The 22,536-nt window shown below is 39.9% G+C and overlaps 1 protein-coding gene across 1 annotated transcript in view; it reads left to right on the forward strand.

Moving 5' to 3' along the window:
* Positions 1 to 22,536, forward strand: part of FLT1 (fms related receptor tyrosine kinase 1) — a 218,462-nt gene that overhangs the window by 109,048 nt on the left and 86,878 nt on the right. Inside the window, exon 14 of the mRNA XM_054719726.1 lies at positions 4,184 to 4,330. Coding sequence (XP_054575701.1) covers positions 4,184 to 4,330 — 147 coding nt within the window. The remainder of the gene's footprint in view (positions 1 to 4,183; positions 4,331 to 22,536) is intronic.

The raw sequence follows: 22,536 nt of genomic DNA on the forward strand, positions 1-22,536 counted from the left end.
TGTATAAGTTAATTTTCCAGCTCAGAATGAGTACAGTTGAATTTGAGACTCTGTCGGACCTCTGCCTCGTTCTATTTTGTATTAATTTGTCTGTTTTTCATTTGTAAATAGCACCTGGATAGCACATTATAATGCTTATTTATTTGAAAATGCTTTTTTTTTACATTAAGCACATTAATCTTAAACTGGAGCTCTAAAATGGGTCTCATGGGTGCAAGTGTTGGTATAATTCAGAGGTATTAAAGGTTTACCACAGCATGAATCAGGAAAATCCACCCAAATCAAGCTCACTCTGGTCTTATGCAATTCTGGGTAGCTGGTAAACCAGACCGGGCCCAGTGTCCTCCTCACTGCTCCTGAGTGGCCTAAACAGCTCTCCTGAAAACAAGAGGATCATGCCTTTGGTTTACATGTCTTTGTCCCCTGGTTAGTCTTTTAAAGAACTTGGTCCTGTTTAATTAATGGCATTCAAATGTGTTCCACAATCAATTATTAAACAAATAAAGGCCATTGTGACCAGAAGTTTAAGTTTAAGGCATTCTTCTAAATGTAAATCTAAAAATGTGCCCACTAAAAAAAGTCTACTTCCCCATATACCTATGTTAATAGGATTTTTATGGGGATTAAGAAATAGCAAAACTACAGAAGCAGAGTTCAGAATCATTGAAAAAATACACATTATTTTTAAATCAAGACAAATTATATTTCTTGTTTCAAGCTTGCATTTGAGGGGAAAGTGACTTTTTTCCCCTCCAGTTTAATATGTACTGCTCTGTTGTTTTCATTTATGATTGATCATTATATGTGACTTGCATGAACTATTGGAAAACAAATCATACTGACCAAAATAGCCAAGGCTGAGAACACAGTGGTTGGGCAGTCAACAAGACCTGACAATATGACAATGTTTCAGGCTTGGGAACTCTCTGGACTGTTTCCTACTTTAGGTAACAGGCTCTGTCCCACGGCTAAACTTGTCTTTCACGTGGGAATTGCTTTTGTCAAAGTGTGAACGAGTAAACAATACCATTTCCCCAGAATGCCAGTTTTATGGAGCCCCGAATGCTCTGAAAACAATTAGTAACCTGGAAGTTGTCAGCCCAAAGGAAAGAATAATCAATTGTATCTTTTACCTATGGCTCTTGTGCCTGGCGTCTTTGTTCATTATAAGTCAGTGTGTTTCTTCAGGAAACAATGCGTTAGGACCCCAGAGCTTGGGAGCCTCCATTTCTAGGAAAGCTCAAAAAGCAGATGGAATGGTTGGGGGAGTGCTTTTGAAAGCATGATAAATTGGACATGCAGAATTTATCATTTCCTTTCCTGTAAAATCGCAATTGCAATTTTCATGGAGAGGGGAAGGGTCTTTGTGTTCACAGATGATTTTAAGCACTTCCATGAGATGATTTTAAGGATGCTGTAATTGTTCACTGTGTGATTAATCCTTCCAGAGAGTTTCAAAAAGAAAAAAAAAATTTTTTTTTAAATTAGTTACTCTTTTGAGTGCGGAGTAAGGGGAGGATAACAGGAAAAGGGGAAAGAAAGAGCCATGTGGAGAATGAGCGCGATGGAGTGGAGGGCATGAGGCTGGTTCCTCCGTCCCCATTCCAATGGAGAACAGACACTGTATTCATCGGGCTGGCGGATCTCTGGGACAGTAACCCCGAAACGTAAGAGAAGAGCCTGGTGGGAGCACTCTTTGGCTATTGATAACCAGCAGAAATATTGTGTTATTTCTGATTTTCTCAGTTTGAAGGGATCAGCTCCAGTTAACTTTTGGAAAGCAGCTACCTATAGCCATCAAATAACTTAGGTTTAAAAATATGGGTTTGATGTACTTTTCTTATTTAAAATGTCAAAAGAGATTACTATAAAGCATAAAGTGGGAATTACGGTAGATAAAAATGATTCCTTGATTGATGGGTGATTTAGAAACTAGCCAAAAAGGAGAATTTTCTCATAAGAGAATGTTTTTTCAGAAATGGGTACAAAGAAAAATATCATAATGCTGTATATCTCAGGCACGTTTCTGTAAACTTGTACTTAATTGAAAGTCCTATGTTTATTCTGCAGCCTTTCTGCCGGTCCTCTTGTCTGAAGGTTGTGCTGGACAGATAGAACCCTTAGGAGTTCTTCATGACATTTTTGTTAAAAGCAAATGTTCTTGTCTCCATAAGCGTTGCTTTCCAATACACCTGCCAGGAAAGCACAGTTCCACCCGTGCTGATGATGTTGCCGTTTTTAGCTATGAAAATTATCTGGGTGCTGGAGGCCCTATATTCAGGCTTTCTTTTTATAATAAGGCCAGTGGGCAATGATAGATTATTTTAGCATTTTCAGTGCACGGGAAATAGCAAATGTGTTCAGAGAACCTATTAAAAGCATAACTCGGTGAACTGGGTCTGAGTTTTAATGAGATATGTCAAAGTTGGCTTGCCACTGTAAAAGACACTAAATAGTAAATGATACTATTCTTTATTCTCTTCCGTATGTCCAGGGTCTTTCCCATGTAAAACTGTAAAAATTGTAATGATTAAGCATGTTACCAAAATTAAAGATTTTGATAGATGGCTGCATTTTCCACCAGTAAAAGCAATTTGACAGACTGCACAGAATTCAGACCCAGAAATATTCAAATGGCTCTGCTTGGGGGAGAGATAGATGAGGAAAGACACACAAAAACAGGCAAACGGATCATTGCTATAGTTCATTCCACACAATGTTCGAAGCGTTTAAAGGTCAGAGCATTTCCTTCAGCATTCTTATTTGGCTTCAGATTTCATTTTGTATAAAATGAGAAAAGACTAATGATAAGCTATGGAAATCAAAATTTAATGAGAAATCTGTTTCTTCTAACATAGTTACCCTACCATGTTATACTATATCAACATGTTTAAAAGTTGCATGATAATACACTTTTTAACCTGAGATCTCTAAATTGCTTCAATGAATGCTAATCCTGAGAGTTTCCCTGCAGGAATAAGAGAAAGGTTTGGGGACTTGGCAGAACCCTGCAGGGACATGGAACCAAAGCCATGGCAATGTGTCATCTCTTGTAGCTTGTAATCACTCCTAAGCTGCTTTCACAGTTTTAGTACAATAAGATGAGAAAATCAGAAATGGTCAGAGAAAGCTCATAATTGAAACCAGGGATGCAGAATGTGTAAGTTATGCCAAAACTCTTTTGATTTCTGTTCCAGAATTTGCTACGAGGGGGCAAATGGATGACTTGGGAGGGTTTGGGAAACACATTAGGAGTTGTCTTCATTCTTTTACCTTAAAAGCTTGAGCACCCACCTAAATAGAATGTATACACATCAGCAGGACTGACTACTTTACTAAATAGACACTGTACTCATTGGGGCCTTGGGGGTACTGCTGTTCCTACGTCGGATTTTAATGTTGTAATGTATTGCATCCTGATGTATTAAGTTCATTTTGTTGTACTATATTGGTTGGCATTTTATTAAAATAAATTGTATTGTATCATATTTGTATGTTTTAAGAGAAAATAATATAAAATACATTATTGTACTATTATATAGTGCAAAAACCACAAGTCTGTACCTCTGCCTCTTGAATGGATCCTTTGGTGGCTTGCATTTGGGAAGGGAACGGAGGAAAGAAATAATCAATAAAGCTTTCAAAGTTCAAGAAATTCTCCTGTTTGGTCTGCTGCCTTGCAACTCAGGTTACTGACAGCTGATTAACACGAACATGCCCTCACGAACACAGCGATACAAGCACATACAAACTTATAGTAACTCATCACCACCATGCTATACATCTACGTAAAATGTCAATTCAAACCTATATCCAAAATCATGTTTTTTCTTTCTAGTTCCCAAAATGTTATGCAAAAATCCTTAGGTTTTAGAAATGCTTTCTCTCAAAATAAAAACAAAAGTAAAGAAAACAAGTTGGTCAGATAAAAAATCCTTGATAGTAAAACCTAAAAATAAGAATTTAGTTCATGATTTTACTCTGTGTTCTAATGAATTCCAATGTAGTGTACCACCTTAATAAAGAGGAAGCAGTAGGTTAATCATAGAAGAGAAGTTTAGGGAACAAATATGAATGAAACCTTATAGTCAAGTTTTGCTATTTATATATTTCCAATGTTGAGCTGCATATACAATAAAAAAATAAAACTGATGAGTAATAATTCTCTTTCTTTATTCACTAGATCAGGAAGCACCATACCTCCTGCGAAACCTCAGTGATCACACAGTGGCTGTCAGCAGCTCTACTACTCTAGACTGTCAGGCTAACGGCATCCCTGAGCCTCAGATCACCTGGTTTAAAAACAACCACAAAATACAACAAGGACCTGGTAAGAGATACTTTCCTTGTGTTGACTCTTCCTTGTTGTCCCCTTCTTCCCTTAACGTTGCCCCCCATCCCACCCCACCCCCACCCAGTACAGCTAGAACCACCTGCTGATAGAGCTGCAAGAAACTGGGCTCCGGTTCATACTTACATCAACTTCCAATGAGGACTATTTGAGCCGGGTCCTAGGCAGACCACATTTCTAACCTGATGGCATCTGCTTCAAACAGTGCATTCAGAAAGAAATGCTAAGAGCCACTCAGGAAAGCTTTCAATTCACCTGGACGGCAGGAAAGTGTTGTGAGGATTAGTTCCTTAGCTTGAGGAATAGCAGAGCTTTGAACACTTGGCATAGATGAAGTTCAGAGTGGATTTATAATATTTTTTTTAATTTAATAAATCTTTATTGTTCAGATTATTACAACTGTTTCTCCTTTTCCCCCCCATACCTTCCCTCCACCCGGTTCCCACCCCACCCTCTGCCCTTACCTCCCCCGCACTGTCCTCATCCATAGGTGTATGATTTTTGTCCAGTCTCTTCCCACACCCCCACACCCCTTTCCCCCTGAGAATTATCAGTCCACTCCCTTTCTATGCCCCTGATTCTATTATATTCACCAGTTTATTCTGATCCTCAGATTTTTAATTCACTTGATTTTTAGATTCACTTGTTGATAGATATGTATTTGTTGTTCATAATTTTTATCTTTACCTTTTTCTTCTTCTTCCTCTTCTTAGAGAATACCTTTCAGCATTTCATATAATACTAGTTTGGCGGTGATGAACTCCTTTAGCTTTTTCTTATCTGTGAAGCTCTTTATCTGACCTTCAATTCTGAATGATAGCTTTGCTGGGTAGAATACTCTTGGTTGTAGGTTCTTGCTATTCATCACTTTGAATATTTCTTGCCACTCCCATCTGGCCTGCATAGTTTCTGTTGAGAATTCAGCTGACAATCGTATGGGTGCTCCCTTGTAGGTAACTAACTGTTTTTCTCTTGCTGCTTTTAATATTCTCTCTTTGTCTTTTGCCTTGGCATTTTAATTATGATGTGTCTTGGTGTGGTCCTCTTTGGATTCCTTTTGTTTGGGGTTCTCTGCGTTTCCTGGACTTGTAAGTCTATTTCTTTCACCAGGTGGGAGAAGTTTTCAGTCATTATTTCTTCAAATAGGTTTTCAGTATCTTGCTCTCTCTCTCTTCTTCTGGCACCCCCATAATTCTGATGTTGATATGCTTGAAGTTGTCCCAGAGGCTTCTTACACTATCTTCAAATTTTTGGATTCTTTTTTCTTTTTGCTTTTCTGGTTGAGTGTTTTTTGCTTCTTTGTAATTCAAATCTTTGACTTGATTCTTGCGATCCTCTAGTCTGCTGTTGGGTCTCTGTATAATATTTTTTATTTCAGTCAGTGTATGTTTAATTTCTAGTTGGTCCTTTTTCATATCCTTGAGGGTCTCGCTAAATTTATCGGCCTTTTCTAGGAAATTCTTGAAAAACCTTATAACTGTGGTTTTAAACTCTATGTCCAGTTGTTTGTTTTCCTCCATTTCTTTCGTTTGGGATCTGTTTCTTTGTCTCCGCATTTCCGCTGCTTCCCTGAGTTGGTAAGGTAGCTTTGTGTGCTAGGTGTCCTATAGGGCCCAGTGGGTCGGCCTCCCCAATTACCTGAGGTGGACACTCTTGGTGCACCCCTTTGTGGACTGTGTGTACAGCCTTGTTGTAGTTAAGTCTTGATTGTTGTTGGTATCACTGACAGGCCAGTTGGCTGTGAGGATCAGCTATGTCTATACCGGGAGAACTGTGCTGTACACAGCCTTATGAGACAAGACTTGCAAAATTGCAAAAGCCTCTGTGCTCAGCTTGGATGGGGCGGAGTCTCAGGGCTGAGCAGACTGTCTTGGCTTCCCGTCAGCCCTGCCCTATAAGGCCCCTGGGTCTCAGTGTCCCTCAGTAATCGCTGCAAGCACCTCTGAGAGAAAGCCGCCCTCGAGTTTCGCCCACTGCCAGACAGTCCAGTTTCTCTCCCATGAGTCTGGATTCCCAGATTCTCGCCCAGAACTGGAGTTCAGTGCAGTCGGGAGCTTCCTGTTCCCTCCAGCTAGAGAAAGCCAGCGGCACACTCAGCAGTCAGTCCTCTCTGCGCGCACTTGTGCGCGCACCTCCAGACCTCTGCCTTTCACGGCTCCCCTGAGTTTCCACCTGACAGTCCAGATTCCCCCTATAAGAGCCTGGATCCCCTGGGGCTCACCCGGAACTGGGGTTCAGTGCAGTCGGAAATGGGGTCACTGTAGTCAGGAGCTTCCTTCTCCCTCCCGCCAGAGAAAGCCAGCCAGGCACTCAGCCGCCCTTCCTCTCTGCGCACGTGTCTCCATACCTCAGCCATTTGCAGCTCCTCTGATTCTCCATGAGCTTTTCTCTTTCCTTCTAGTTGTAGAACTTCCACTCAGCCAGCTTTCCTGTGGTTCTGGTTGATGTCCGTTCTGTCTTTTAGTTGTAGTTTTGAAATTGTTGTGCAAGGCAGCAGTTTAGGTGCTTACCTATGCCGCCATCTTGGTTTTCTCCCAGATTTATAATCTTTTAAATTCACTTATATCAATTTTAATGATTTGGTAAAAAGAAGAATATTTTAAATGATATTTTATAATACTGGTAAATAAAATCTAAACTAATGGTCATTTGTTCATTTTCCTTCAACAAAAAATATATTTTAAAGCAACTAGACTTAAATCAGTAAGTATAAACACCATCTATTGCTTGCTTCATAATTCTATGGTTAAATAAATTTAAAATAAACTTATTTATAATTCTGATTAATAATAACATTTATATTAAAAATAAAGTTGCCATTTACTTGCAATACTCCAACAACCTAAAATCAAAGAACTGGCAATATGAAGTGGTCCTTAAATGTGAGTCTTCTATTCAAAGTCTCCATTTGAATTTAATGCACAGAAAGGATTGTGGTATAATGACCTTTCTTTCACCCTACTCCTCTAATCAGTCACCAGGTTGAGCAGGTTAAACCTCCTAAGTACTAAATATTTCTCAAATCCATTCTTTCCTCTGCTTTCCTATTATTATTCTCTTGGTTCGGGCCCATTATCTATCCTCTCAACATCTTCAGCACTGTCCTAACTGGTCCCCTTACCTCTCCTTTCTCTCTTTGTATCTATTTTTCACACAGCTGTATAAAATGCAACTGGGAACATGTCACTTCCCTTTTCAAGTGTTCCATTGGCTCTTCATCACAGGACCAAGTTCAAGCATCTGACAGCAAAGGCCCTCAACGACTGACCCTGACTACCCCTACAACTCTATACTCACCTTAAACTTTATATTTCAGCAAGTGCCAAACTCTCGGAGACCACTGAGAACTCCCGGAGACCACGGCACACTGTGTGCACACACGTTATGCCACTTCAACCCACTATGCTTTTTCTGTTCCTGTGGCCCCTATCTTCCTATCTTCCCTTCACCTGATACCTATGCATTCCTAAGTCCCAGATTGGGTGTTCACCCTCCAGAAAGCCTTACTTGTCTCCGCAAAGAGGAGACAGGTCCTCCATGAGTCTATTATTTATGAATGTTTCGATTCTCTCTTCCTGAGTTGTATAATCATCAGTTCATATGTCTTTACTATCTTTGCATATTCCTATTGCCCTCTTACTATATTGTGACGTCTTTTCTGGGTATACTCCCTTACTATCTGTGCATCATCATATCATGTCCTCATCCTGAAGGCAGATAGTGTAGCTTTGTCTTATTTGCATCTTGTTTGTCTTTTTACCCTCAAAACCTGGCATAGTGCTTGGTAATCAATAAATGTTTCATGAATGAATGAATGGTTTACAGAAAACCTTAGCAAGTTCACCTGATAGCACAAATGCCTAAACTTGGTGGGGGGGAAAGAGGCCATATCATAGAATTCTTAAAGCTAAAGGGAGCTTTGGAATATCTTTAACCTCATTTGTAAGATGTGTAGTTTCATAGAAAACTAATCCCTTGAGATATTCTATCAAAATAAAAAGATGAATAAATAAATAGCTTGTGAAACCATACCTATAAATAATGTCTTCCTCTTAGAGATTCAGTGTTCACACCAGTATGTTAAGCACCCAAAGAAGTCCTGTACTAAAGAAACCAGGTAAACTATGGTTTCAAGTTCTGTATTCCCCAACTTTCTCAGTCACAAAATGCTCTTCATGAAATGTTAATGTAAGATGCTGGGTGATTCTTTGAAGGAAGTAAATTTGACTTAAGTTCCATTTTCATACTTTGGATGTAGGTTAAAGAATTAGAGTTGACCAATTTTGAAAGCTCAAGAGCATTCTGGGACTAGAAGATAAACAAGGCAAGATAATGTCCTAAGGCAATTACTACAAATAGAAAAAGGTTATGAGGTGTTAGGGAGGTTTGAGTCCTAACATTGCCCTCATGGGTCAGAGGATTTGGGCAACTCACCCTTTAATCTCTGAGCCTCTATTTTCTTATTTATAAAATTGGGATAATACTGACCACACAGGCATGTGGTGAGGTTTAAATGAATTAATATGACTCAGCTGGCACACTGTCATGACTTAGTAAATGCTACCTCTGACCCACATCATTTATATAGAAATTATTCAATTAGTTGTCAAATGTTAAACAACTCTAAATCCAATAAAGGTAACTTCCTCCCAGCTTTCTTTGATCTTCTGAGGTCCAAAAGAAAAATATGTAGAGTCTTATAGAAAGTCTTATATAAAATCTTTTCTAAATATTATTCTAATATGCTACTACTAAGATTTATTGAGTTCAACTATACTAAGTTGTCTATTTTATCTCCCTTCCCTTTTTTTTACCCTTTAAAACTACTACAGCTCTTTGGAAAGGAATGTCTTAATTTTCTGAAGATAATCTCTTATGTGCAGATAGTATTTAAAAAGTTTTATATGTAAGTTTCCTATCTGAGGCAGTGAATTCAACAGCCAATGCAATACACTCATCACACTTACGTTCATGCATGTAGATACCTTCAGATATACCAATTCTCTTACGTTTTTTTCTTTTTACAAACCTCTGAGTGAAGATTACAGGTAACCAAAGTGATAATCCTTGACTCACTGGTTGTTCCAAAGCTGAAATGGAAAAACATTGAGATCACAGCCTGAAAAAGACTGAAAACTAGTCCATAATATACTAAATCTTTGGAAAGCTAGACTGAGTTTAAAAGCTCTGAAAATAAACTACATTCTTTAGAGACTTGGGAGGCATCTTTTGTATTAAGCCTGGCAACTCAAGAAGAATGTATATACTGACAGTATTTTAGTGACCTTAGATCACTGATAGAATCGGGCCCATTATCACGTTATTTGTTAAATGACAACTTAAACTGCATTCCAAAGAAAATAGGAGAGAGGAAGCAGGGCACACATGAGAGCTCACGCTCTAGAGCCACATTTCCTTTCAGGAAAACCTTGCAGTGGGGCACAGCCATCCTATAGAAGAAATGCAATTCTAAGAAAGTGTTATGAAAGCTGAGTAGTAAAGTCTTGGGCCAAATGGCATCAAGCAGAAGCAAAAGAGACCCTCAGCACACAGGCCCAGGAAAGCATGCGCACAGGGGACACGAGGCGAGTCCACCAGGGCAACCCAGAGGGAAGAGCCCAGGCACCCTGGAAACCTGCCTGGAGCTCCGCGGAGTGCGCCCAGCTGCCAGCCTGGCAGCTCCAGCCCCAGTGCAGGCTCTCTGGGCCTCTCCCACTCACTCCCGCCCCCACGCAGTCAGTCCCTCCCTCTCCTCTCCCCACTCCGCCTCGGGCCAAAGGCTGCCTTCACTAGGGACCCTTCTTTCCCACTCCTCTTCTCTGCTGTCTGGGTTTAGTTTCAGTTCCTGTCACAGAGCACATCACTCAGTTGTCCTCTTGTCTTATGTGTGCTTATTTTTAAATATATATTTTTTATTGATTTCAGAGAGGAAGGGAGAGGGAGAGAGAGATAGAAACATCAATGATGAGAGAGAATCATCAATTGGCTGCCTCCTGCACCCCTCCACTGGCAATCGAGCCCGCAACCCTGGCATGTGCCCTGACCAGGAATCAAACCGTGACCTGGTTCACAGGTCAATGCTCAACCACTGAGCCGCGCCGGCCGAGCTATGTGTGCTTATTTTTAGAACCTTTGTAGTTAACTATAATATCTTAATACATCTTCTCCATTGAATAAATAATAAAGATCGAGCATTCACCAGATACCATGGCACTGTGTTAGGAGTTTTACAAAGATCTCATTTACTTTCACAAGTGTCATCTGAGGTGAAATTATTATTATATTATTATTAATTATAATATTATTAGATGCATTTCACAGTCTGTTTTAACTTAGCAAGCGCTTGTCAGGTACCTGGTTCCATTCCGAGCACTTTATTAATACTCATTTGTTTGCTCCTCAAAACAATTCTGTGGAGTTTGCTAAATGGTTATGCCTGATTTACAGACCAAAGGATGAGGGAGTGGAGACAGAGAGGAGGAATAAATGGCTCCAAATCATAATTAGTGGGTAAGTGACCAAGGCTCGTGCCAGAAGCGTGACTGTGGGGCTGCGCGCTGCACACTGAGGCTGTGCAGCTCAGCATTGCCTCACATCACTCACTAAAGGACAGATAGGTACTAGCTTTAAATGACCTCATGTATTTAAAACAATGAATATCTTCTCGTTTCACCCCTTAAAGATTGAGCTTCCTAAAGACTACAGTTTAATTTTTAAACTTACTAATTTTTAAAAAATATTTAGAGCATTTTTTAAAGGGTGGACATGCCATATATAAGGTTAAAAATCGTTTTGAACCCAAATCTAATTACTTTTCAGTTTTAAAAGATCCAGAATGCATTCCATATTAGCCCAACACTCTTCTACTCATTCAACAAACATTAATAAGACAGACTTTGTGTCTGGTGCTGTGCCAGGCTTGGTGAATACAGCAGTGAACAAGAAAACTAAAATCTACCCTGACCAGTGCACTCAGTGGTTAGAGCGTCGGCCCACACTCTGAAGGGTCACGGGCTCAATTGCCGGTCAAGGGCATGTACCTGGATTGCAGGTTTGGTCCCAGCCGGTCGGGACATGTGCAGGAGGCAACTAATCAATGTGTCTCACATCAATGTTTGTCTCTCTCTCCCTCTCTTCCTCCCTTCCTTCCACTTTCTCTGAAAAAATCAATGGAAAAAATATCCTTGGGTGAAGATTAACAAAACAAACAAACAAACAAAATACTAAAATCTGAATAACCTAATATCTAAAGTAATTAACTCGTGAGTTTAAATGCATGCAGCTTCTTCAAGCCCAACCTTGTGTGTTCTAACTTATTTCTTATCATCATGTCAATTGGGCACCAGATTTAATGAGTCTAAAAATGGAATAAAGTGAATTAACAAATGGGACAATAGAAACGATTATGGCTAAATCACAGGATTAAAATACAGAGAATGGACCCAGGCCGGGTAGCTCAGTTGGTTAGAGAATTGTCCCAATACTCTAAGGTTGCGGGTTCAGTCCCTGGTCAGGGCACATACAAGAATCAACCAATAAATGCATAAATAAGTGGAACAACAAATCTCTCTCTCTCTCTCTCTCTCTCAAAATAAATAAATAAATATTTTTTAAAAAATACAGAGAATGGCAGAGAGTTAAAGAGGAAATAAGAGAAAATATGCAAGAAGTAATAAAGGTAGGAGAACCTCCACATTAAAACTGAGTAAAGAAGCAACTGGTAACTATTAAGAGGGACTAATGGGGTGCAAAGAGTTGAAAAAGGAAGGTAATTTGAATAATATTTACTTTGAAGAGACAGGTGAAAACAGAATGGACCAGCTAACATAAGTATAGCATAACAGACTGGGCATAAAAGAAGAATGTAATGTGAAAGGACCGATACCAAAAAACGCACCACACAAGAGCTCTAATTGGAGATAAATTCTATGTGACAGTGGCTGCTTTGAGTATAATTTGATTCTTAGGGGTATAGAGACAGCAAAGCTCTTTTAAGAAACATGTAAAAGGTATGCATCCAGACTTGGAACAATGGAATGAGGTTGCGGGTTCAATCCCTGGTCAGGGCATGTACAAGAATGTATGAATCCCTTGTCTTCATTACTTCTCCAGCCACCTGCCCAAAGGACCAGCAGTTCCTTCAACAATCACCTTTCTACTTCACACTGCACAGATTCTCCAATGAGGCCCTAACTATGTTTAAAGGACATATTGTGTGAGCAAGGTATGCTGTTGGCATCTTCCTTCAGAGTTGGCACTGTGAGGAGTCAAGATATGTTTGCAAAGCGGATAAAGGCCTATCTAGCCTGGGTTTACACTGACACAGAATGAACCATCTCACAAACGACTGTGCAGAGAAAACAGGGTTTCTGAAAAAGTGATTAAAATGGTGAACTAAATAACGAACTCTCCTCTGAAAATATTTAAGAGAACAGAAGGCAATATTAACCTGCGATGTTTTTAGTCAATCCTGCCTGAACCCCCCAAAGCTCATCAAACTATTACTTAAACTAAATTTCTGTGACAGCAAAACATTTTCAGAATACTTTAAGATTAAAGCAGTAAGACTGGAACAACAAAGAGTTTGGACAGAATAAGTTCTGTCTGAAATAGACTGTGGACATTGGCTTAGTTACTGAATCTGCTGTCTGTTGACATAGCTCTAGATACTAAGGACTCAGTAATGAATAAGGCAGTTATTGCTCTCCAAGAGCCCACAGTGAAGTGGGCAAGTAAGAAAGTCAGTACGTTTACTACGGAATGGTAAGTGCCAGAGCAGAGGCATGTACAAGGTGTTATGAGAGCAACAGAGAAGAGGCTGAGGAGCATCAGAAGGTACCCAGTCGTTGTGGTTGAGTGGTTGAGTGTTGACCCACGAACCAGGAGTTCATGGTTTGATTCCAGGTCAGGGCACATGCCCAGTTGCAGGCTCGATCCCCAGTAGGCAACGTGCAGGAGACAACCAAATGATGATTGTCTCTCATCATGGATAGTTCTATCTCTCCTTCTCCCTTCCTCTCTCTGAAATCAATAAAAACATTAAAAAAAAAAAAAGAGCATCAGAAGGTGCTTTCCAGAGCTAATCAAGTGGCCAGGTCAAGAAAGTAACATGTGCAAAGTTGCTGAGGCTTATCATGAACTGTCAATAGATCAGTATGGTTCACACTAGAGTTATATTTAGGGATATAGCAGGGACAGAAATTAGAGGTCTCTGCCTAATAAAAATATAGCAGCATATCACCATGTACAACCTCTAAGTCAAAGTTGTGTCTAATCTACCTAGAAGAAGAAGGGATCATGTCATACCAATATCAAAATATATTCTCAAGTAATCATAACTTGTGTGGAATAGATAAAGAAGCCATTGTGAACAAATAAAGAACCTAAAAACAACACATACAAATATATGGAAACTTAGCATCTGACAGTACTGACACCACAACTCAGTGAGAAGAGATAGATTATTGAGTAAATTATCCTGAGATAATTGGCTATTTACATGGTAAAAATCAGATTTCTACCTCAAACCAAACACATACCTCCCTTTTCCCAAAAAAAATCCAGGTGAAGTAAAGACCTAAGTGAGAAAAGACAGAAATCTAAGTAGATCTTTCAAACAGAATTTTCTTTAATTTTTAGAAGAAAGCATATTAGGGGAATACTTCATATCAGAGTAGAAAAAGAAATTTTTAAACAAGTAACAGAAAGCACAAGGATAATGGAAAATATTGATAAATTTTACTATGTTGTCACTTTAAAGGCTTTTGTATTAAAATTTCACCATAAAGAAAGTTTAAAACTATTCATGGAATGGGGAAAACTTAACTTATTTAACCAACAAAACATCAATATCCAAAACATATTTAATAAAACTAAAATCATTAAGAAAAAGACAAATAGGTTAATAGAAATATGGGCAAAAGACATGAACAGGCAATTCACAGGAAAAGAAGCCTGAATGGCCAGCAAAAAATGGAAAAAGATGTCCCACCTAACTAGTGATCAGAGAAACGTAAATTAAACCCACTGCAAGATGCCATTTCACACCCATCATTTTGCCAGCAATTAAAACATCAGGAATTCCAGTCAAGATAGCAGATTAGATGGACACTGCACTCAGCTCCTCCCATGACCACATCAAAGTTACTAAATTACAGAACAATCAACCTGGATAACCATCTGAAGACTAGCTGAACAGACGCCCTATAACTAAGAATATAAAGAAGCAACCTGGAGAACAGAAAGAGGGGAGGAGATGCAAAACTAGCTGGCCCCACACCCACGTGTGGCAGTTGAGAATCCTGAAGGTTTTCCCAGCTGCAGAGGTTCCCCCTGGAGGGGGAGGGTCTCAGCCCCATGCCAAGCACCCCAGCTGACATACCAGTTTTGGGAAGAGGAGCTCACTTGGCTGAAAAAATCAGCAGGGATTCTGTCCTTTGAGCTAGCCAAAAGGCTGCTGGAAACCCAGGTGCCCTCTTAAAGGGCTAGCACACAAACTCACTTACAGGCACTCACCTTAGGTTCTTGTAGAGTGGCTCAAGGGGTGCCAGAGACAAAGGGAGAAAAATTGAGTTGTGTGGCTTTGGGGCAAGGGCTGGAGGGATGGCCACTAATGTCCCTGTGTTAAGCCCTCTCTCCACACAACCAAATCTGAATCTGCATTAGCCTGTGAACTCCACTGCCTCCTCCCTGATTACCTCCTGAGACCCCGCCCCACCACAAAGGTCTACAGGCCCCAGGCAGTGGCAGCTGACCTTGGTGTACCCTTCGATTTTTTCTGAGTAGCCTCACACCTAGCACTGACACCAAATCTGAATCTAGTTATTGATGAACACCACTTGCCCCACCCTGGGAACTCCCTGAGACCCTGCCTTACCCAGCCCAGGGCTCTTTCAGCAACAGAGCCTTATGGGGAGCCAGCAGGCAGTGGCAGGTCTCAGAGTGCCTTGGGTCTTTTACTGCCCTGTTCCTGGCCCAGTACTGGTTGCAGCCAGTCTCAGATCACAGCATGGCCCCTCCCATACACATCCAGGCCTAACACAGGCAGCTACCAACCCCAGATCACTTTGTAGCTACTAACAGATAGCTTTGGACCTGTCACATGCAGCATCTGAAGTTGACCTGCCCCCGAGTCCTTCCCAAGGGGCCCCAGAACCAACATACCCAGGTGCCAGCTTCAAAACAGAAAACCACCTAATTAGCTTCATAAGGGGCACACCCAAAGGGAGGTCTCATTGGGGCACATCCTGCTCTGTGGAGTCAGCCTATGACAGCAGCTTGTACACTATGATTGTGGCCAATCCTCAGAGCCAGCAAGCCTGAGGATGCCACTCACTGATGTGCCAATAGAAATCAAGACGCAACTACAACAGAAAGGAACACACAACCTACACAAGGGACCTTCCTGGAGCACTCGGCTCAGGTGCTAAAGGAGACTATGACCCTGGGCCCCAGAGGACACCTACTACATAAGGCCACCCTGCCAAGACTTAGAGACATAGAAGATCTACCTAATACATAGAAACAAACAGAGACAGGTAAAATGAGGAGACAAAGAAACGTGTCCCATATGAAAAAAAATAAAATAAAACACAAGAGAAATGTCCAAAAAAGAACTAAATGACATGGAAGCAAGTAATCTACCAGACACAGAGTTCAAAACACTGGTTAAAAGGATGCTCAAGGAACTTAAAGAAAAATAGATAAAGTTGGTAAGAACATCAACAAAGAGATAGTAAGCATAAAAAAGGACATATAAACCATAAGAAAGAACAAATCAGAAATGAAGAATAAAATAACTGAACTGAAGAATATATCCTAAAAAACTCAAAACACCAATCAGAAAGAATATATGCACCCCTATGTTCATAGCAGTGCTATTTACAATAGCTAAGATCTAGAAACAGTTGATGCATGGATAAAAAAAGCTATGGTACATTTACAGAATGGAATACTATGCAGATATGAAAAAAAAAGATCTCTTACCCTTTGAGACAGCATGGAGGGACCTGGAGAGTATTATGCTAAGCGAAATAAGCCAAATCAAGTATCACATGATCTCACTTATATGTGGAATGTAATGAACAAAACAAACTGATCTACAAAATAAGTCCAGAGGCATAGAAGCATGGTACAGACTGACAGAACTCAGAAGGAAGGGTAGATGGGAAGAGATTAAGCAAAGAACTTAAAGACATATATGTATAGCCCATGGACACAGACAATAATGTGGTGAAGGCCTGGGGTGGGGTGGGAACCGGATGGAGAGGAGCAATGGGAGAAAAATGGCAGACACCTGTAATACTCTCAACAATAAAAATGAATAAGTAAATAAATAAATAAGAATACACTGGAAGGACTTAACAGCAGATTAGATGCAGCAGAGAATGATTTGGAAGACAAGGTGGCAGAAAACACTCAATCAGAACAGCAAAAAGAAAAAATAATTTAAAATTTGACAATAGCCTAAGGGACTGCAAGATGCCATTTCACACCCATCATTTTGCCAGCAATTAAAACAGGGGACTTCTGGGACAACATCAAGAGTAACAATATTGGCATCATAGGGACACCAAAAGGAGAAGAGAGAGAGCAAGGGATTAAAAATCTATTTAAAGAAATAATGACTGAAAACTTCCTTAACCTAGCAAAAAACAAAGACATACAAGTCCAGGAAGTACAGGGTCCCAAACAAGATAAACCCAAAGAGACCCACACCAAGACACATCATAATTAAAATTGCAAAAGTGAAAGACAAAGAGAGAATCTTAAAAGCAGCAAGAGAAAAACAGTTATTTACCTATAAGAGAGCTTCCAAAAGACTGTCAGCTGATTTCTCAACAGAAACTTTTCAGGCTAGAAGGATTAGCATGAAATATTTAAAGTGATAAAAAGCAATCAAGACTACTCTAACCACTAAGGTTATTCATTTAAAATTGAAGGAGTGATAAAGAGCTTCCCAGACAACAAAAGGCTAAATGAGTTCATCCCCACCAAATCAGTATCACAAGAAATGTTAAAGGAACTTATTTAAGAAGAAAAAAGATAAAAAGGAACATAAATATGAATAATAAAATGGCAATAACAGCATTCCTATAAATAATTACTTTGAATGTGAATGGATTTACTGCTCCAATCAGGGTAGCTGAATGGATTAGAAAATAAGACCCATATATATGCTGTCTACAAGAGATGCACTTCAGATCAAAACACACATGCAGACTGAACGTAAAGGGATGGAAAAAGATATTTCATGCAAATGGAAATATTTAAAAAGCTGGTGTAGCAATACTTACATGAGACAAAAATAGACTTTAAAACAAAGGCTATAATAATAGATGAAGGACTTTACATAATGCCAAAGGGATCAATCCAACAAGAAGATATAACACTTGTAAACAGTTATGCACCCAACATAGGAGTACCTAAGTATATAAAGCAAATAGTGATGGAAATAAAGGGAGAGATCTACAGTAATAGAGTCATAGTAGGGGACTTTAACTCCTATTGACAACAATGGATAGATTTTTTCAGACAGAAAATCAACAGGGAAACAGTGGCCTTAAATGACACATTAGACCAGATAAATTTAATTTATATGTTCAGAGCATTTCACCCCAAAGCATTAGAATATACATTCTTTTCAAGTGCACATGGAACATTTCCCAGACAGACCACATGTTAAGCCACACAAAAAAAAAAAGCCTCTATAAATTTAAGAAGATTGAAATCATCCCAAGCATCTTCTTCAACCACAATGGTATGAAACTAAAAATCAATTACAAGAAAAAACTGAAAAACACACAAACACATGGAGACTAAATAACATACTACTAAATATACTCAATGTGGAACAGCTAAAAGTGTTTTCCTTAAGGAACAAGATAGCATTGTCCACTCACCACTTTTATTCAATATAGTATTAGAAAGCTAGCTACAGCAATCAGACAAGAAAAAATAAAAGGCATCCAAATTGGAAAGGAAGAAGTAAAACTGATTTATTTGCAAATGGCATGATACTATATATATAGGGAACCCTAAAGATTCCACCAAAAAGCTACTCAAACTGATAAATAAATTCAGTAAAGTAGCAGGCAAAATTAATATTTAGAAATCACTGAAATTTTTTTGTTGTTAACCCAAGAATTTTTTTTAATTGATTTTTTATTTTTTTTAGGGAGAATAGAAAGGAGGCAGGGAGAGAGAGGGGGGCGGGAGAGAGAGAGAGAGAGAGAAACATCTATGTGAGAGAGACACATTTACTGTTTGCCTCCTGCACTGATTGCCTCCTGCATGCACCCTAACCAGGGTCAGGGATGGAACCTGCAACCCAGGTACATGCTCTTAACCAGGAATGGAACCCATGGCCCTTCAGTGCATGGGCAGATGCTCTAACCACTGAACCACACTGACCAAGGTAAATAGGCGGATTTTTTTTTACATTGTAGAAAAGCATCTTTTTATAAGAAAGCTGTCAAAGATTTTCATCCTTATACAATTGAAACAATATAAAATTTCATGACTAATAGACAAAATTTTTCTTATGGTTACAAAAGTGTTTTGTTTGTTTATTAAAGTACTAGAGGCCCAGTGCATGAAATTCATGCATGGGGGTGGGGCCCCTCAGCCCAGCCTGCACCCTCTCCAATCCCAGGACCCCGGGATCAGGCCTAAACCAGCAGTTGGACATCCCTCTCACAATCCTGGACCACTGGCTCCTAATCACTCACCTGCCTGCCTGCCTGATTGCCCCTAACTGCCCCCCCTGCTGGCCAGATTGCCCCCAACTGCCCCCTCCCTGCTGGCCTGATCACTCCTAACTGCCCCCCCCCCCCGCTGGCCTGGTCACCCCTTACTGCCTCCCCTGCTGGCCTGGTCACCCCCAACTACTCCCTCCTGCTGGCCTAGGCACCCCTCACTGCCCTCCCCCCCTGCAAGCCTAATCGTCCCCAACTGCCCCCCCTGTTGGCCTGGTTGCCCCCAACTGCCCCTCTCTGCTGGCCTGGTCGCCCCTAACTGCCCCCCCTGCTGGCCTGGTCACCTCTCACAGCCCCTCCCGCTGGCCTGTTCGCCCCACTCAACCTGCAGTTCAGTTGTTTGGTCATCCCTCATTAACCCCCCTGCCGGCCTGGTCGCCCCACATAGCCTGCTGTTCAATTGTTTGGTCATCCCTCACTAACCCCCCTGCCGGCCTGGTCGCCCCACACAGCCTGCTTGTTCAGTCGTTTGGTCGTCCCTCACTAACCCCCCTGGCTGGCCTGGTCATAGGCAGCCATCTTATGAGAGCGTGATAGTCAATTTGCATATTACCTCTTTATTATATAGGATAACTGGAAGTTTGTATCTCTTTTTTTCTCTCTCTCTTTATTGGTTAAGGTATTACATATGTGTCCTTATCCCCCTTTTGCTCCCCCCAACCCCCACTCCTGCCCTCATCCCCCCTGGTGTCTGTGTCCATTCGTTAGGCTTATACATGCATACAAGTCCTTTGGTTGATCTCTCCCCCTTACCCCCACCCTCCCCTACCTCCCCTCTGAAATTTGACTGTCTGATTGATGCTTCTCTGTGTCTAGATCTGTTTTTGTTCATCAGTTTATGTTGTCCCTTATATTCCACAAATGAGTGAGATCATGTGATATTTATCTTTTTCTGACTGGCTTATTTCACTTAGCACAGTGGTCGGCAAACTCATTAGTCAACAGAGCCAAATATCAACAGTACAATGATTGAAATTTCTTTTGAGAGCCAAATTTTTTAAACTTAAACTTCTTCTAACGCCACTTCTTCAAAATAGACTCGCCCAGGCCGTGGTATTTTGTGGAAGAGCCACACTCAAGGGGCCAAAGAGCCACATGTGGCTCACGAGCTGCAGTTTGCCGACCATGGGCTTAGTATAATGCTCTCCAGTTCCATCCACACTGTTGCAAATGGTAAGGATTCCTTCTTTTTTATAGCGGCATAGTATTTCATTGTGTAGATGTACCACAGTTTTTTAATCCACTCATCTGCTGATGGGCACTTAGGCAGTTTCCAAATCTTAACTATGGTAAATTGTGCTCCTATGACCATAGGGGTGCATACATCCTTTCTGATTGGTGTTTCTAGTTTCTTGGGATATATTCCTAGAAGTGGGATCATTGGGTCAAATGGGAGCTCCATTTTTAGTTTTTTGAGGAAATAGGTGGAATTTTTTTACACCAATATTGAACTATCAGAAAGAGAAATTAAGAAAACAATCCCGTTTATAGTTGCATCAATATTATTCTCCTAGGAATAAATTTAACCAAGGAGGTAGAAGACCTGTATTTGGAAAAGCATGAGATATTGAAGAAATTGAATAAGATATAAATAAATGGAAGCCTATATCACGTTCATGGATAGGAAAAACTAACAGCATTAAAATGTCCATATGACCTAAAGGTATCTATAGATCCAATGCAATCCTTATCAAAATACCAATGGTATTTTTCAAAAAGCTAGGACAAATAACCCTAAAATTTATATGGAGCCACAAAAGACCTCAAATACTCACAGCAATCTTGAGGAAGAACAAAGTTGGAGGTATCACACTACCTAATATCAAACTATACTACAAGGCTATAGTAATCAAAACAGCATGGTACTGACACAAAAGTAGACACATAGATCAATGGAACAGAATAGAGAGCCCAGGAATAAACCAATGCCTATATGATCAACCAATATATGAGGCAAGAATATACAATAGGGTAAAGACAGTCTATTCAATAAATGGTGCTGAGAAAATTGGAAAGATGCATGCAAAAAAATGAAACCAGACCACCTTTTTATACCATATACAAGAATAAATTCAAAATGGATTAAAGACTTAAATGTGAGACTCAAAACCATAAAACTCCTAGAAAAAAGTATAAGAAGTAAACTCTCTAACATTTCTCTTAGTAGTATTTCTTCTGATATGATTCTTTGGGCAAGGAAAACAAAAGGAAAAACTAATGTGACTACACCAAAGTAAAAAGTTTTTGCACAGTAAAGGAAACCATCGACAAAACGAAAAGACAACCTACTTAATGGTAGAAGATATTTGCCATTGATACATCTGGTAAAAGGTTAATGTCTAAAGTTTATGAATAACTCATACAACTCAAGACCAAAAACATCCAATTAAATTATGGGCAGAGGACCTGAATAGACACTTCTCCAAAGAGGACAACCAGACATATGAAAAGATGTTCAATGACACTAATCATCAGAGAAATGCAAATTAAAACCATAATCACTTCACACCTGTCAGAATGTCTATCATCAATAAATCAACAAAGAAGTGTTGGCAAAGATGTGGAAAAAAGGAAACTCCTACTGTTGGTGGGATTACGAATTGGTGCAGCCACAATGGAAAACAGTATGAAGGTTCCTCAAAAAATTAAAAACAACCTGGCCGGCGTGGCTCAGTGGTTGAGCATCCACCTATGAACCAGGAGGTCATGGTTTGATTCCTGGGTTGCAGGCTAGATCCCCTGTGTGTGGCATGCAGGAGGCAGTCAATCAATGATTCTCTGTCATCACTGATGTTTCTATCTCTCTCTCCCTCTCCCTGCCTCTCTGAAATCAATAAAAATATTTTTATAAAAATAAATAAATAAATAAATAAAACCACCTTATGACTCAGAAATTGAACTTCCGAGTATATAGCCAAAGAAATCCAAAACACTAATCTGAGAAGATATATGCATCCTTATGTTCGTTGCAGCATTATTTACAATAGCTAAGATATGGAAGCAAGCAAAGTGCTCGTCAACAGAACAGTGGATAAAGAAGGCTCTGTACATATATCTGATGGAATATTACTCAGCCATAAAAAAAGAAGTCTTACATTTGCAACAACATGGATGGGCCTAGAGTGTATTATGCTAAGTGAATTAAGTCAAACAGAAAAAGACAAATTTCATATGATTTCACTTATACATGAAATCTAAAGAACAAAATAAATGAACACACAAAACAAACAGACTCACAGATACAGAGAACAAATTGAAGGTTGCCAGATGGGAGGGGTGTTGAGGGGATGGGTGAAAAGCTAGAGATTAAGAAGTATAAATTGGTAATTACAGAATAATCATGGGGATGTAGAGTACAGCAAAGTACAGCATAGGGAATATAGCCAATAATCCTATATAATAAAGATGTAATATGCAAATGGTTGTTAC

This window comes from Eptesicus fuscus, chromosome 7, assembly GCF_027574615.1.
Source record: "Eptesicus fuscus isolate TK198812 chromosome 7, DD_ASM_mEF_20220401, whole genome shotgun sequence".
Classification (NCBI taxonomy): domain Eukaryota; kingdom Metazoa; phylum Chordata; class Mammalia; order Chiroptera; family Vespertilionidae; genus Eptesicus; species Eptesicus fuscus.